General features: G+C 41.8%; 1 protein-coding gene across 1 annotated transcript in view; it reads left to right on the top strand.

Moving 5' to 3' along the window:
* The first annotated feature begins 3092 nt into the window (after window positions 1-3092).
* Window positions 3093-15239, top strand: part of LOC144721268 (hyaluronidase-2-like) — a 34026-nt gene continuing 21879 nt past the window's right edge. Inside the window, exon 1 of the mRNA XM_078598764.1 lies at window positions 3093-3261. Within this exon, the coding sequence (XP_078454890.1) occupies window positions 3259-3261 (3 nt within the window). The 5' untranslated portion in view covers window positions 3093-3258. The remainder of the gene's footprint in view (window positions 3262-15239) is intronic.

Below are 15239 nucleotides of genomic sequence, written 5' to 3'. Positions count from 1 at the left end.
ATGTCGCTAATTTGACATTTGAAGTTGAAATCTTGACTTAAAAAAGCTTTCGTGACTGCTGCAATGCATACTCTTTGGGTCTTTCGGTAAAGTCACGTAGATATAAAAATAATAAAATAAGAAAAAAATCACGACGTTTCGATCGCAACACAAGCAATCGTATTCAGGTGAAAACATACAGCAGGCGGATTGCTGAGGCAGGAAGAAATACAGCGAGAGACCTACTGCAGTCAAATGTTAAATAGATTTGAGATGGGTACAACCCAAGGGTAAGTGGGCGGGGTTAGAGATGGAATTTGTAAAGAATTTGCTTTATGTTTAAGTGTGAGAAATATATTTTCTTTGGTCATTCTGCGAGCCTTTGTCAGTCGTCATGTGGCAGATTGAACATTTTCCTGACAACTTTAGCAAACGTTTTCTCTCCGATGTCCTTTGGATTGTACCGGCATGACGTCTGATGTTTCTATCCACGCAGTTAGGACCTTCTTCAGGAACTGAATTCAGTTTTTTTCGGCATGATGTCTGTCTTTTTAGAAGCTCCCAGGCACATAGAGCAACATGTTGAACACTTTGCCTAAAAACATGTGGTACAAAAATACTGGAAACCTACACGGCACACTCACGTAAACCTACACAGTAATACGAAACGTTGTGTGGAAACGTGTTTCCTAGCGTATGCTATTAAATGTATCGGGGATAACCAGATTACACAAAGTGGGAGACTGCCAAGAGCCAATGTACTTGCCATAGCAAACTCTGCAGCTACCATATTTACACCACTGTAATGCGTATGCTGCCGCCATGTGGTCATTTAAAATATTAGCGATTCTCAACCTTGGTTAACTATCGTAAGATATGAATTTCGCGATCGTAACATTTAATACAAAAAAAATATCACGGTAACCTTAATTACCAATGGCTATTAAAGCACCGATTCAAATTAATTCTGCGGTTTCAAATTAATTCGGTTATTTCCAATTGTGAATTTCAATTATCGGTCAACTTTGATGCAACCAGACTTATTTGCAGCAGGGCGTTTGGAAAAGTGCTCCATATAATGATAATAAACGGTCACTTGATGGTATATCAGAAGCAGTTCTATGATGTCTGCTTTCATTCTTAGAAAGAGTGTGGTTTGCTTCTCTGCGATTTCCGTATGGGTTCTTCTCAACGCCAAGAGCACAATTTCAATAAAGTTGAAGAAGATAATTTAAAGATTTGCGAACAAGGCTTTTGGGGCCGTCCATAAATGACGTCACGCACCTGGGGGGGGGTCAGACATTTGTGACGATGTGTGACGAGGGGGGGGGGGGGGTGAAAATGTGACGTCACATCAAAATGCGCAACTTTAAATAAATATAGACAACACGTTCTACTTAATTAAATAGACTTTCTAATAAATGTTTTCAACATCAGAGTGCAGCGCCACATTAAATACGCACTACAATGACAATAGTTTAAAGCGATTTGAAGCAGTTTTTTTATTTTCAAAATGGAAATATGGTTTTGGGGGAGGGGGGGGCAGAGCTTTGTGACGTCATATTTGAGGGGGGGGGGGGTCTGACTTTTTGTGACGCCGTGTGACGAGGTGGTGTGGGGGGGGGTCAAAAATCGCGTTACGTCATTTATGGACGGCCCCTTTAGATAAACACGGGCTTTCCCCTATGAGAGGACAGGATGCCATTTTTTGTTCCTGGCATTTCCCCACTCGTGTGGGGTCTGCCTTCCTGCTCCTCATCCTCCACTCATTCCTGTCCGGGCACATCTCCACAGTCCACAGAGTAGATCATTCATCATCAGCCACGATCATCAACCTACTGCTGGACGAAGACCTCCACGAGCTATTCCCATTCATCACGATCCTTGTGATGCGACTCTATAACTACAAATCCACCACCATGCACACTCACTCACTCGGGGCTGCTTTGCGTAATGGGCCACTCCCAATGCTAAGGTATGGGGACACTTGATTACTCTTTGGCTAGGGAGGGCATGGCAATGACGCAGCAGTGCACCTGAAGAGCCTCATCCTGTCGTCTCGTCAATCATTACTCATTGGCACCACCTGCAATGAGTCACTCCGTAATTCTAACCCAGGGGTCGGCAACCTACGGCTCCGGAGCCGCATGCGGCTCTTTACGGACTGCTTCTTGACGATATGTACGTATGTACAGTATGTACTCAGATGCATTGCGGCTCTTGAAATACTGAATTTTGTACCGAATTGGAAAGAAATGGCTCTTCTTGTTATTTTGGTTGCCGACCCCTGTTCTAACCCATCAGTTACCACGATTAAAGAGCCCATTGAGTTCCTATTAAGTGAAGGACCCTGCATCATGAACGGGACGATGGGCAGAGGGTCAAGAATGATGACGGTGGGCAGCCCAATGGATGGAAACGTCTCGTCGGTGCAGCTGCTGGATGGATTATTCCATGGCAGGATCGTGAATCTACGCTACATTTGTTTGTATCGTTTGCTATTGCAACTTGCTGGCCAGCCCATACTGGACATCTGTGGGGTGGGGAGAGGGGGGAAGAGCTTAGTAGCTTATCGGATTTATCCTCAAGTCTATACAAAGATTCACATTGATCCTGAGAGAGAGTGACGTGGCGAGAAGGAGGCCTTCATCCAGCAGTGGATCGATCACAGCTGACGACGGTGTCTGTGAGCCGCCACTACAAGTAATCGAATCGAAAAATAATCGATTCTTACCGGCAATGGATGTATTTTTAGTAAGCATTCGTTGACACTTATTCTAGATTCGTTGACACATAATCGATTTACAGTAATCGATTCCATATCAGAGAACCGCGAACGCATCGATTACTTTACGAATCGACAAATCGATCCGCGCCTTCAATCACAGCACTGGGGTTTACAACGTACGTCACCGTGACGTTATAGACCGCCCCCCTCCCCCTCTCAGCCGGACTCCGAGTCAAGTAAACAACTCGCCCTGGGGGCGCTCCTCACACTGCGGCGAAAGCGGTGCCCGGGCATTTGCCGCGTATGCATCGCGCCCTGGGGACGATTTGCGAACGCACAACGAGCCGCGCCGTCTCCACCCCCCCCATAGGCGACACCTGGGGGCTGCAGGTGACGGCGAGGCCCCCATGGGCAAGAGGCAGTGGCGGCGGCGACGGCTGCGGCTTCAGCTTCGTCTCCCGGCCTTGCTTCGTTCCTCCTCGACCTCTCGTGGGGAGGGAGACTCACGGGGTAGTTGACTGGTGGCGGTGGTGATGGCGGTGAGCGTTTGAATGGTGAGTTTTGTTGCCAGATAAAATGGTAAAAAATAATTATCATATTTTGTTACTGGCAAAGGAGGTTCCAATGGTGTAAATGCTTCACCCCGAGCTCTCATACTCTGATGGTGTCTTTGAGTTGTGCGCCAAAAGGCGTCATCCGGTCCAACACCATGTGAGACTGGGCTCTAAGAAAAGCTGTCTCGGGGGTGGACCAATTGATTTCAATGACAGTGCATGCATTATCAGAGTTGTGTTTTTTTTGTATTGTGGTGAATGCAAACATGACTCCTTGTAAAAAAAGTGTCAGTTTTGTTGCCAGATAAAAGGTTAAAAAAACTATTATCGATGGTGAGTTTGTTGCGTTGGACGCGCACGCCGGACTGACTCGCTTGCTTTGTTGACACCAAATGTGTGTATGATGTTTGTCACTGAAGCGCTTCTGTACAACTTAAGGTTGTGCTCCAATGAAGTTTACATTTGTACTCGTTTACACGACGAAACATAAAAAAAACTTGAGGTTGTTTTGTTTGTTTGGAAATGTTGCAACCGGTACTTGCAGTGATTTGCAGTGATTGCTTCGGGTGCTGTCAACTCTTGCACCAGCTAGCGGTGACGATGTTTCGTTCCTAACTAGTCACAATACAGCATGTTGCCTTTTGTAATACATTTCTGGTGACGGGGATGTGTCTTTAGCTTTGCAACTTGTGTACGTGCTGTAATGTAGCAATAGTGATGTCGTGTGTGTAACTATTAGTACTGTAGTGCACCATGACTGGATCTAACAGGAGTTTAACTCGTCAACATTTTTCTTATTGTGTACTTTAATGTATTACTAGTAGTGTACGTTCAACGTGAACAATGTACTTAACATGTTAACATCATCACTTTAATGCCTATTATATGTTTATTAGTACAGTACTTAATGTAATGCAGCGCACGTGATGTGTTGTAGCTGCCTAATACGTACTGTGCACCATACTACAGGCACGAGTAATATAGTGTGGCTGTCTGATAATGTCTGCTACTTAATCATTGTATGTTTACTCTGTGCTCTAACTATGCTGTCAACAGTACTCTAGTTATAGCAATAATGACGATACGGCGGTCTTGTTTTCCTTTCTCTCGAAAGCAACACTCCTGCATAAGTGTACAATGTGTGCATTTATTTTGTATTGTGTGCCCGTACAGCGATTAGTACAGCATTGCTATGATATTACTGTCACGAACTCGTTACAGTATTACGACGAGTCCTGGACTGTAATGTTGTACATCTGTTGTTTATTAGAATGCAGGATTCGCATTCCACTTTGCACTTACGTGTGGCACGAATTGTCTTGAGTAGGTGGAATAATAATATACTGCACGACTTGCACTGTTTATTGTTTATCTTGTCCATGGAAGGACATGTCCCGAGCCATAGGAACACGGAATTTCCGCGTGGAGGGAATTTTTAATTAGCGGAGTGTTTTGTTGCTGGTTTGTTATTTTAAATTAAATTGTTGCCAATCCACAATTGGTTTGAAACATTGCCAATATCCACACTGAAGTATGTCAGCTTTGACGTTGATCAACTGACTTGTAAACTTTATCGATGAATTACTGTAGCCAGGGCATTGTGTACGACTTTTAAATTTCCATACATGAATTTGGTGGTTTTATTTTGTATCCTTTTAATTAACCAGCAGCTGAAATAGACCCATTGGGACACATGAAACACTGATTCTTGCAAGGGGGACCAAGGTTTTTGGTGAATTGTTAATGTATGGAAGTGGAACAAAATTGTTTCCAGTAAGATGTTATCTGCTTAACACGTAACAATATATAAGGAACTTTGTTGGTAGGTACGCTTACAAGTCTGGCCAGCACATTGTGACCACATTCACACACACAAACACAGCTGGGCATTCAACTGCATTTATACCTGAAACCCTTAGAATGCACAATGTACTTTTGTTGCAACAGCTGTTGCTTAGCGCATTTTCTTTTCGCATATTTAAGACTCTACGTTTAAAAGTGCTTTCACGAAAGATTGATTACATTGCCAAGTGTAGTTCTCTAATCGATTAATAAATCACTTTACTTTATTTCAAATGTAGGCAACTGTCCTTTTGAATTGCATAGACAGAGGTGTATACAACGTTGCTGGCCATGCTGTAGGATTGTGTAAATAATATAGGTAGTTACATAAATAAAGTGGCCTTACAGTGTATACCGTCTTAGGAACGTTCAACAAAAAATGTTGACATGAACAAGAATGCACCAAATAACTTCGAACAGTGCGGAATTTAATACAACGTTGTATAGAGTGTATGCACATTTTAAAAATTCGATTTAAGGAAATACTGTAAGTGACATTTTAGCACAAACAACCTAAAATGTTTACCAAGTACTGTATATACAAATTAAGGTAACATTTCAGTTAATTGGTTTCGATAGAACGTCCATTGCCTCGAACAGTAACCAATTGAAATGTGTATTTTTTGTTACATGGACGCATTTGCAAATGTAGTGTATTGCTACGCCCATGTCTTGATGGGAGTACTTTAATTACTTATTAAAGTCACACCAATACTCATTATGTAGGGTGAAACCAGTAGAACAAGCCTACCCATTTAAAAGGTTTAATGTCAACCAAAGAGACATATTTTAGAAATTCAGAGCAATACTAACACAAGTGGAGTCAAGATGCGTTCCAATAATACTGGCTGCAGCTGTCGAGGGTTTATAACCTCTTGTAACTTCATACAAGGTTATGGAAGTATGTGGGCATCACAGGCATGAACATATTTTTAATAGATTCATGCGAGGTTTCAGGTTTTCTAAAATGAATAGTTGAGTTTGTGGTACAGTATATTTCCGCATATTCTAATTTGAATGGCTTAAGAGTTTTAGGCTTTGTATAACCCTTGAAATATAATGCACAGTTTAGCATTAAAGTCGATTACAGAAGCATGGCAAATCCAATTAATTTAAGATTTATATTCTTTGGTTCATTCGGTAAAGTCACGTAGATAAAAAAGAATAAAATAAAAATAATAAGCTTCGAATCTAGTTTAAAAATAATAAAAATAATAAACACAAGTGGTCGTCATCAGGCGGATGACCGCTTGTGTTGCGATCGAAACGTCGTGAGTTTTGGGGTTTAGTAATTTAATTAATATTGTATTATTATTTATTATTTTCTATGTACGTGACTTTACCGGAAGAACCAAAGAATATGAAATCCTGCAGTCACGAAAGTTTTAAGTAGCAAATTTATTGAAGATTTGGCTGTGAAACTCTAAGCTCTTAAATATTATTTCGTAATTGAAAAAACTTATTATATTTTGGAAGCACAGTGCAACTGGTGGTATATTTAGAATGTTATATGATATTTTTTGCATGTTCTGAGTGATAGTGCAGTTATTTAAAACTCGGCCAATAATATGAATGTTGCAAAAGTCTTACGTTACAGCCAAGACACTACGAGGTACATAGAGTATGGGAAAACAGAAATTTAAAGGAAAATTATAATTTGGGTAATAAAATAGTACAAAATTTGGACAATAATGTGATGAGGAAATGCCATATATTTGCATAGCAAATTTGGTTGGCATATCGGCTTGAGTGTAACATGTTATTATTATGCCTGTACTGTACTAGCTTTTTTGCCCGTCCAAGGACGGGTGTATATTGCAGTAAATTGGAAATATTCCATAGAAAAATGTATCAGCTCATGATTATTAATGAGGGGGGGGGGGCATGTGGAGTGTGCGACCTTGTGCGTCAGTGTAGATTTCTACGGGGGCATGAATATTAATGAAGGGGGGGGCTCTTTTGCAGTGACGTCACGCACGGATGTAGCACTGTTGCTTAGATTTATTTTTTACCGTCACTTTCTGTAAAGAAACGTCATATTTGTAGCGACTTTGCATAATAAATTATTTAATTCAGCACGACCATCCTCTGCGTTCATGTAAAAATCCACCCACTCATGAATATTAATGAGGGGGGGTGGGCCTCATGGAGTGACGTCACGTGGGAGGGTGGGCCTCATGTGGAGTGACGTCACGTGCGGGACACACGCACATTCTTGGCTTATAGTAGTAACCACAGCCTGCGGCGGCCCCGAACAACCACAGCCTGCGGCGCCCCTGAACAACCACAGCCTGCGGCACCCCCCAACAACCACAGCGTGTGGCGGCCCCCAACAGACTGGTCAAGTAAATCCTTACGATCCACTCGCACAGCGTGCGGTGGGCCTTCATCCAGAAGTGGATTTAAGCACCAAAAAAACTCAGGGCAGCAGTAGAGCGAGCACGCTCTGCCTCAGGACAGCAGTGGAGAGAGCGCGGCTCTGCCCAGGGCAGCAGTGGAGACAGCGCTGCTCTCCCTCAGCCAGGGTGGAGAGCACGGGGGTCCCTCAGGGCAGCAGTGGACGGAGCACGGCTCTGCCTCACTCTGACTCACCCGTCTCCTCTGAGCTGCATGCGATTGTGTGTGAGTGAGTGTGAGTGAGCTGTGTCTATGAGTGAGCCGTGTGTGAGTGGATCGACCGTCAGCTTTCCTTGGCTGCGTCTCCGGCGCTGTGGTCGTCATGTTGCTGCTTCTCGGGCCTCCGAGGTGCGGGGCGCACGACAACAGGAAGTGGCCAGCTCGCGGTCACGTGACACACTTCAACCAATCCGGGAGCGTACATGTTTGGGAGGGGCGCACTTCTAGTTGGCTGCTAGCTCGCGGTCACGTGACGCACTTCAACCAATCCGGGGGCGTTAATCACAGTCACAGAAGGACAGATCTGGGCTATTATATATGTTCATAATCAACGATTTTTGGGTTTAGATCGCGTTATTTATAAATGTGTCGTAACCCTCCACCACCCGACACGGCCAATCAGTAAAAAAAGTGTCACGTTGACAAAAGACAAATAGTTCACTGCTTTAGCCCACCGGTGTGTTGAAGCGTGAAACCACAACATTTACAATTTGAGTACGACGTTTCGCTGGTAATTGCATCCAGCATCATCGGGCAATTCGCCAGAATGGTGAATTGCCCGATGATGCTGGATGCAATTACCAGCGAAACGTCGTACTCAAATTGTAAATGTTGTGGTTTCACGCTTCAACACACCGGTGGGCTAAAGCAGTGAACTATTTGTCTTTTGTCAACGTGACACTTTTTTTACTGATTGGCCGTGTCGGGTGGTGGAGGGTTACGACACATTTATAAATAACGCGATCTAAACCCAAAAATCGTTGATTATGAACAATATTGGTCGCGAAAGCCTACGTGTTAAACTATTATATATGTGTATACCCATGAAAGCCTCAATTCTTTTTCAGGAGGGTTCTGTCTATGTATTTGTCAGTAGGATTGCAATGTTGCTGCATGTAATCCCAATTGAGTCATTTTTCAGATACATTTTCAGAAACCGGAAAACCCGAAGGAAACTCATGCAGAACAGTGAGAGAACGTACAAACTCCACACAGAAATGTGCCAGAAATTTGTATTGAACCCAGGGCCTTCTTGCTGAGGCACAAGTGTTAGCAGCGTGCCACCCTGCTGCCCATATGAATTATACTGGCATAGAAGTATACTCCTGTCATCGTGTGATGTTCCTTAAATTATTTATAAAGCGATTGAGCACGCCAAAATAACTGGGCATCGGTCATAAGTCAAGTATTTTCAGTGTAGTCTGGTGGTCCATTACGACTGTCAACCTGTGCTGTTAAGTCCAGACATAATTGGTAATCCTGCCATATCCCATCTAGATGCCTACCTCAAGGGCATGGTGGGATAAGAAGATGAGTGACCCTTAATCTGGTCTTTGCAAGAATCCACAGCACTGTAAGCGGTGGAGGTGGTGCTGAGTAAGACACCAAGACACGTACGTTGTGCAACAGGGCCCGTTAGGAGTACTGTACAAGCAGGTGCTGAGATGGCTGAAATGTAGACTGAATTTTTAAAAAATAACATGCATGACAGGAAAGCTACTTAGAGAAATCTAATGTGGTAAAAGTATGTGCCTCTTCAACAGGACTGTATTTGAAAAAATATATGAAGTCTTTTTAACAAAGAACAAATGAGCGTAATGTATAATACTATGTAATTAATATGCTAAAACCACAGCTAGCCAGACTAAAAAGGTAACAGCCCTGGTCTGGCTAGTTGAAAAGTCCAGCTGGCTGGGATTCAATAGAAACCACCGTAAAGGAACCAACTCCAACCCACCACTAACGTTTTACTTTAAGTACATAACATCTCATGCACTTTCACTATATATGTGTTACATTATACACAATTTAACGCCTAGTGTGTTTTCTTATGCAAGTAATATTATATAATCTATATAAAAGGGAAATTTGTGAATGTGTGTCTGATTGAAATGTTTAGCATACTTCCCGACATGCAACAAACTTGAAATTTAGCATGTGGGTAGCTTCCATACTGTACACAATGTTAAAAGTATAAAAATATACTTTTTTAATTGGGAGGGGGGGGGGGGCGAAGTAATGGATATAATATATTGCACAAGTGAGCGGTGACGTCACATCTGTGATGTCACCCGCATGCGGCAGCGTTACGCAGTGTGCCTGCTGACGTCACGCACCCCCTCCCCAACCCTCCGCGTCGGCCGTGTATTAATCCAAGACAAGAATCCAAGTCCTGAGCGAAGCCGGGTAGTAAAGCTAGTCAACTATGAAGTACATTTACCTCATTATCTTAATTTGAAGCTTTCGTGACTGCAGGAATTCATACTCTTTGGTTCTTTCGGTAAAGTCGCGTAGGTAGAAAATAAATAGATGACGACGTTTCGATCGCAACACAAGCAACCGTCATCAGGTGAGACAACCACAGCAGGGGAAATGCTGACGAAGGAGAAAGAGCTGCTGCGACAAGAGGTTATATAAGGTAGGAGGAAAGCTGCTGATGCAGGCTACTTCTAAAGCAGAGGTCGCAACCGGGTACCCGATACCCGATACCTGGCTACCCATACCCGGCCGGGTACGGGTACCCGTTTGCGACCCTGGTGCGGCCGGGTATGGGTAAGGAATCAAAACCCGTTTGCGACCTCTGTTCTAAAGGGTAGAAATGGGCGTACCCCAAGAGTCATAAACGACTGCTGCGCATCAGACAAGAGGGAGATCGGAGGCAGGAGGATAGAGAGGGGGTGGGGCATAGATCAGAAAGGGGCTGGACGTAGAAAGAAATTAAATTAAATAATAATTATACAGTGATCCCTCGTTTATCGCGGTTAATGGGAACCGGAACCCCTCGCGATAGGTGAAAATCCGCGAAATAGGATTGGCCCCCTAGGGATTTCCGTATACAGTATGTGTGTGTGGGTACGAGAATGTTTAAAATATGTATATTTATACTTTATATATATATTTTACTTAAATCTATTTAATTATAAAACCTTAATATTATACATTCACTCTCTCTCACACGATACGTATTATGGTGTTCTACACTCACCAATGACAGTAGTATCTTGAGACTTGACTCCAGTAATGACGACGACGACGATGACAATACGATGACAATGACGACGATGACAGACCTGTGCAGTTCGATGAATGTGATGATGATGATGGTGTTACTGCACAGGTATAATGAGGCCTTTAAATCAGTTCGAAAAATCCGCGATGCACTGAGGCCGCGAAACTTGAACCGCGAAGTGGCGAGGGATTACTGTATAACCTCTTGTCGCAGCAGCACTTTCTCCTTCGTCAAAATTTCCCCTGTTGTGTTGGTCTCACCTGATGACGGTTGCTTGTGTTGCGATCGAAACGTCGTGATCTATTATTTTCTACCTTCGTGACTTTACCGAAAGAACCAAAGAGTATGGTTTACCTGATTATGTTTACTATATCCTTTTCACTGAAAAAACTAGGCAGAGATTATTTATTTACAAATCTTTATTCATTTATTTGTTGGCTGGCCTTGTGCAGCTAAAGAACAAATCCGGCTTGCTGCAGTGTGACTGGATTTCCTTTATTCATTGCACAACGGGGGGGTGGGGGGGGTAAAAAAACATGCACATTGCTAGATTTGAAGCTTTCGTAACTGCAGGAATCCATACTCTTTGGTTCTTTCGGTAAAGTCGCGTAGGTATACTTTAGTCACGTTGCTAATCTGTTTTTGTGATAATTGCACCATTGTTTGTTTTTTGGCTTTGACTAAAAACTCCACCCTGATAAAATACTGTAATGCAATTTGGGTGTATCAGCATTACTTGTGCAATTTTGGAGGGAGAGTATCCGTGACTTTGTTCACAACAAATGCCCATTGTGACACTGTTAGTGCCAAATTTCAATAATTATATTATCCACAATTTACAAATGGAAGTGTTTCATATTTTTTTACTTCTATGATTAACACCGTGTTGGAATCTAGAGTATATCGGGTCAATACAAGACTGCATACAATATCTATATATATAAAAAAATATACAATTTTCACTTGCAGATTTCATAACAAAAATCATTGCAAGACTTGTAATGGCTTGGCATTCTTGTCCATTTTTTCTGAGCAACAACCCTTCATTGAGGCAATTGCCCTTCATTTGCCCGAGGGCAGTATCCACTTAGCTTATTACATGGATATATGAACCATTATTATGTTCTCTTAATCCAAGAGTGGTCCGAATCACTCCTGACCTTATGATTAATTCAAGCGTGGGCCACTGAATGCCTCTTTACATGTGATGTGCTGATACATTTTTGGCATGTTGCAAGCTAAAATGGATATTACACTTACATAAGTGAGTATTAATATGAAGTGGTGACCATAATAAGAGTCGTTTTATTATTATAATATTAAGATTCATTTTAATAGTGTATTGTATTTGTTCAGATAGTCCCAAGAGCAACATTGATGGTACACATTGAAGTGATTTGTGGTGTTTTTGGTCAATGTGGGTGGTTGGAATAAAAAACAACTTGAAACTACCAAAACATATCTTTAAAAATAGTTTGAATAAAACAAAAAACTACAACATTCTCAGGATTGTTAGAACTATAGTTCCTGCTTTCCTGTGTAATTTGCCTTTTATTATTTTACCAAGATGTAAAAAAAGAGGCTTTTAACATCCTGTTATTGTATAAATTAAAGTGTATGTTGTGCACTTCAAAGTGCTGATTCAATGTTGTGTTCAAAGCTATACAGGAACATAGTTTACTTGGAATACGGTGTTGTATATACATTTAAATGCGATAACATTGTAAACACATGAAATGTGTAATCAACGCAGAATGGGCATTTTGCTAATATTTAAGGGATTGCTTTTATACTGTATTAAAGGTAAACTTTTTAAATGTTAACAATCTTCATTAAATAATGTGCATTGTAATTGTTGATTGCCGAACATCGAAAGCTAGAAAGATAACAATGCGGTTCAGTAAAAAGGCCTGGTATTTGTTAATTGTGAAGTTAGAAATTTTACAATGTGTAATACATTTACTCACGTTTCTAAATAAAACAGATTTAATACAAGCCATTTATCACGTATGCAATAGTTTGTGCCCATTTGCGATACATAGCATGGTGCGTGAGTTAACACGTCGGTACTGGTCATGATCAGCAGTTTTGTGAACAATATGGGGATGCTGGAATAACACCAGGAAGGAAACGAGTTTGACATTTTGGTCAAAATGCTTTGATCAAGAAATATGACACTGAACAAGACCACTGTGTCCCCAGAGGTGATCTCTTTCATTCTCATAGGCATAATTATTGAACTGATCCTGATGGAAAATAAGCTTCCCTGTGAAGAGACTAAGTAATAAGCAGTTGCCATGTAATCTGAGTCATTAAACCGAGTGCATATGTATTTGTTGGCCTTGTATGGTATATGGATTGTTTTTCTCGGTCATTAAAAATATACCAACCAGCTGGTGTCTTAAAGAATACAATGCTTTTGTGGGCATACAATGCGGATGTTATATTTTTTGGCTACTCTCACCTGCATCCTCCAAAATAACTCCTGAGAATATCTTAATTATTCATTAAAGATATCCTGAGAATAGTTTTTTGCTGAAATTGTAGTTTTGAAAAGGGGACTTTTACATGTAATAGAAACCTTTATAAACAATCTCCCCAAATGCCAATGTGAGCAATAACTGCATTTCGTTGGCACACTGGGGGCTAAATAATTTAATAATGAGGGCTTTACCTTCCACAAGAGTTTGGCAATTTTCATGATTCCATTCCTGGAATCGATGTGGCATTGTCAGAGGATTTAGGGCAGAGGTCGCAACCGGGTACCCGATACCCATACCCTACCCGATACCCGGCTACCCGTACCCGGCCGGGTACGGGTAGCCGTTTGCGACCCTGGTGCGGCCGGGTATGGGCACAGGTAGGCCGTGAGTCACTGGTGAGTAACCGTTTGTCACTCATTTCGGGTAGGGTATGGGTACGGGTAGGGAACGGGTACGGGTACGGGTACCCATTTGCGACCCTGGTGCGGCCGGGTACAGGTACGTGTAAGGAATCAAAACCCGTTTGCGACCTCTGATTTGGGGTGGGGGGGCGTCCAGGCTGTGCAGACTAGATGGGTGGCCCAATGGAATCGACATTCAAACACATGGCCTTGGGCCATGATCTTTTGGTCATTGGTTTAAACATTGGTACTGCAATGGCCTTTTCCCATTGTTACATTGGTGTAAAATCATCACATTTGTACAATGTCAGTTTTTTTGAATATCGAGTTAACATTTTTTATCCATTTCAGTAATTCCTTGATTTTTCATTCTCAATCAAAAGATGCTAATTCACCCTGTGCTGAATTAACGTCTATATGCAGAAATTTGTGGACCTCAAGCATGTTAAGTTATGGATATTTTGAGTAATAGGCGAACCCATCAATAATCATTATACCTCCAAAGGTTAACAGTATGAAAACATAAAAACTATGCATACCAAAGGGTCAAACTTATGATAAAGGTAGTATTGCTCATTGGTCAATGATAACACGTATACCCTAAAGTGGTCAAGTATAGAATACACGTGTAAACAATATCGTTAACCTTGATTTGAAACTTTCGTGACTGCAGGAATCCATACTCTTTGGTTTTTTCGGTAAAGTCACGTCGGTAGAAAAAAAAATTAACCCGTAAAAACAAAGTTTTTCACTATAAATCCTTTATATGCGTGTTCAATGGGCCACAACCCAGCCCACATTGGTCTTTGAAACGGGCGGCTAGAGTCCTCTCGTCCTCTGGCTTGAGATGGCTGCCACCTATGGGTCAGATGATTGCCTGCCACCATCAAGCAATTGGTAATTAAATATAAAAAAATTTTACCTAAAAAGTGTAAAATTTTGGAATTTTTTTTCACGAAAAGAAATTGTCACGCACAACGAGTCTGTGTGCAAAATGTCAGCTCGATTGGATCACGGGAAGTGGGTTTAAAAACGACCGAAAGATTTGCACGGTCGTAAGCGCGCAAGCAAGCAAGTGAACTTAATATAAAGGATTTAATAACAATAGATCACGACGTTTCGATCGCCACACAAGCAACCGTCTTCAGGTGGGAGTGAAGATGTCTTCAGGTGGGAGTGAAGATGTCTTCAGGTGGGAGTGAAGACGGTTGTTTGTGTTGTGATCGAAACGTCGTGATCTATTATTATTTTTCTACCTACGTGACTTTACGGAAAGAACCCAAAGAGTATAAATATCGTTAACATAGTTATTTTATATACAAAAGCAGTGCAATCGGACAAATTTATCATGCCTCCTTCCTCATGCCACTTATCGGCTCTATTTTCTATGAATGTGGTCAGGTCGAGAAGTCATAATCTCTGTGTTTCACATTGCCTTACTGTGACATGTATGGTATACTGATGCTTGCAATTAGCATTGTATCCCAGTATCGGTCAAGCCATTGGCTACTGAGTGCAACTAAATTGAAGTGCAAACACAAACCTAAAAATGTCACGACGGTCACATGCAGGCAGAGGATAAAAATACCGCTTCCCTCCCTTGACGCTACTGCTCGGTCAGCCATG

The sequence above is a fragment of the Lampetra planeri genome, chromosome 11 (assembly GCF_965212315.1).
Source record: "Lampetra planeri chromosome 11, kcLamPlan1.2.h2, whole genome shotgun sequence".
Lineage (NCBI taxonomy): Eukaryota > Metazoa > Chordata > Hyperoartia > Petromyzontiformes > Petromyzontidae > Lampetra > Lampetra planeri.
The sequence above is the reverse complement of the archived record's forward strand: the minus strand, read 5'-3'. Positions and strand labels throughout refer to the sequence as shown.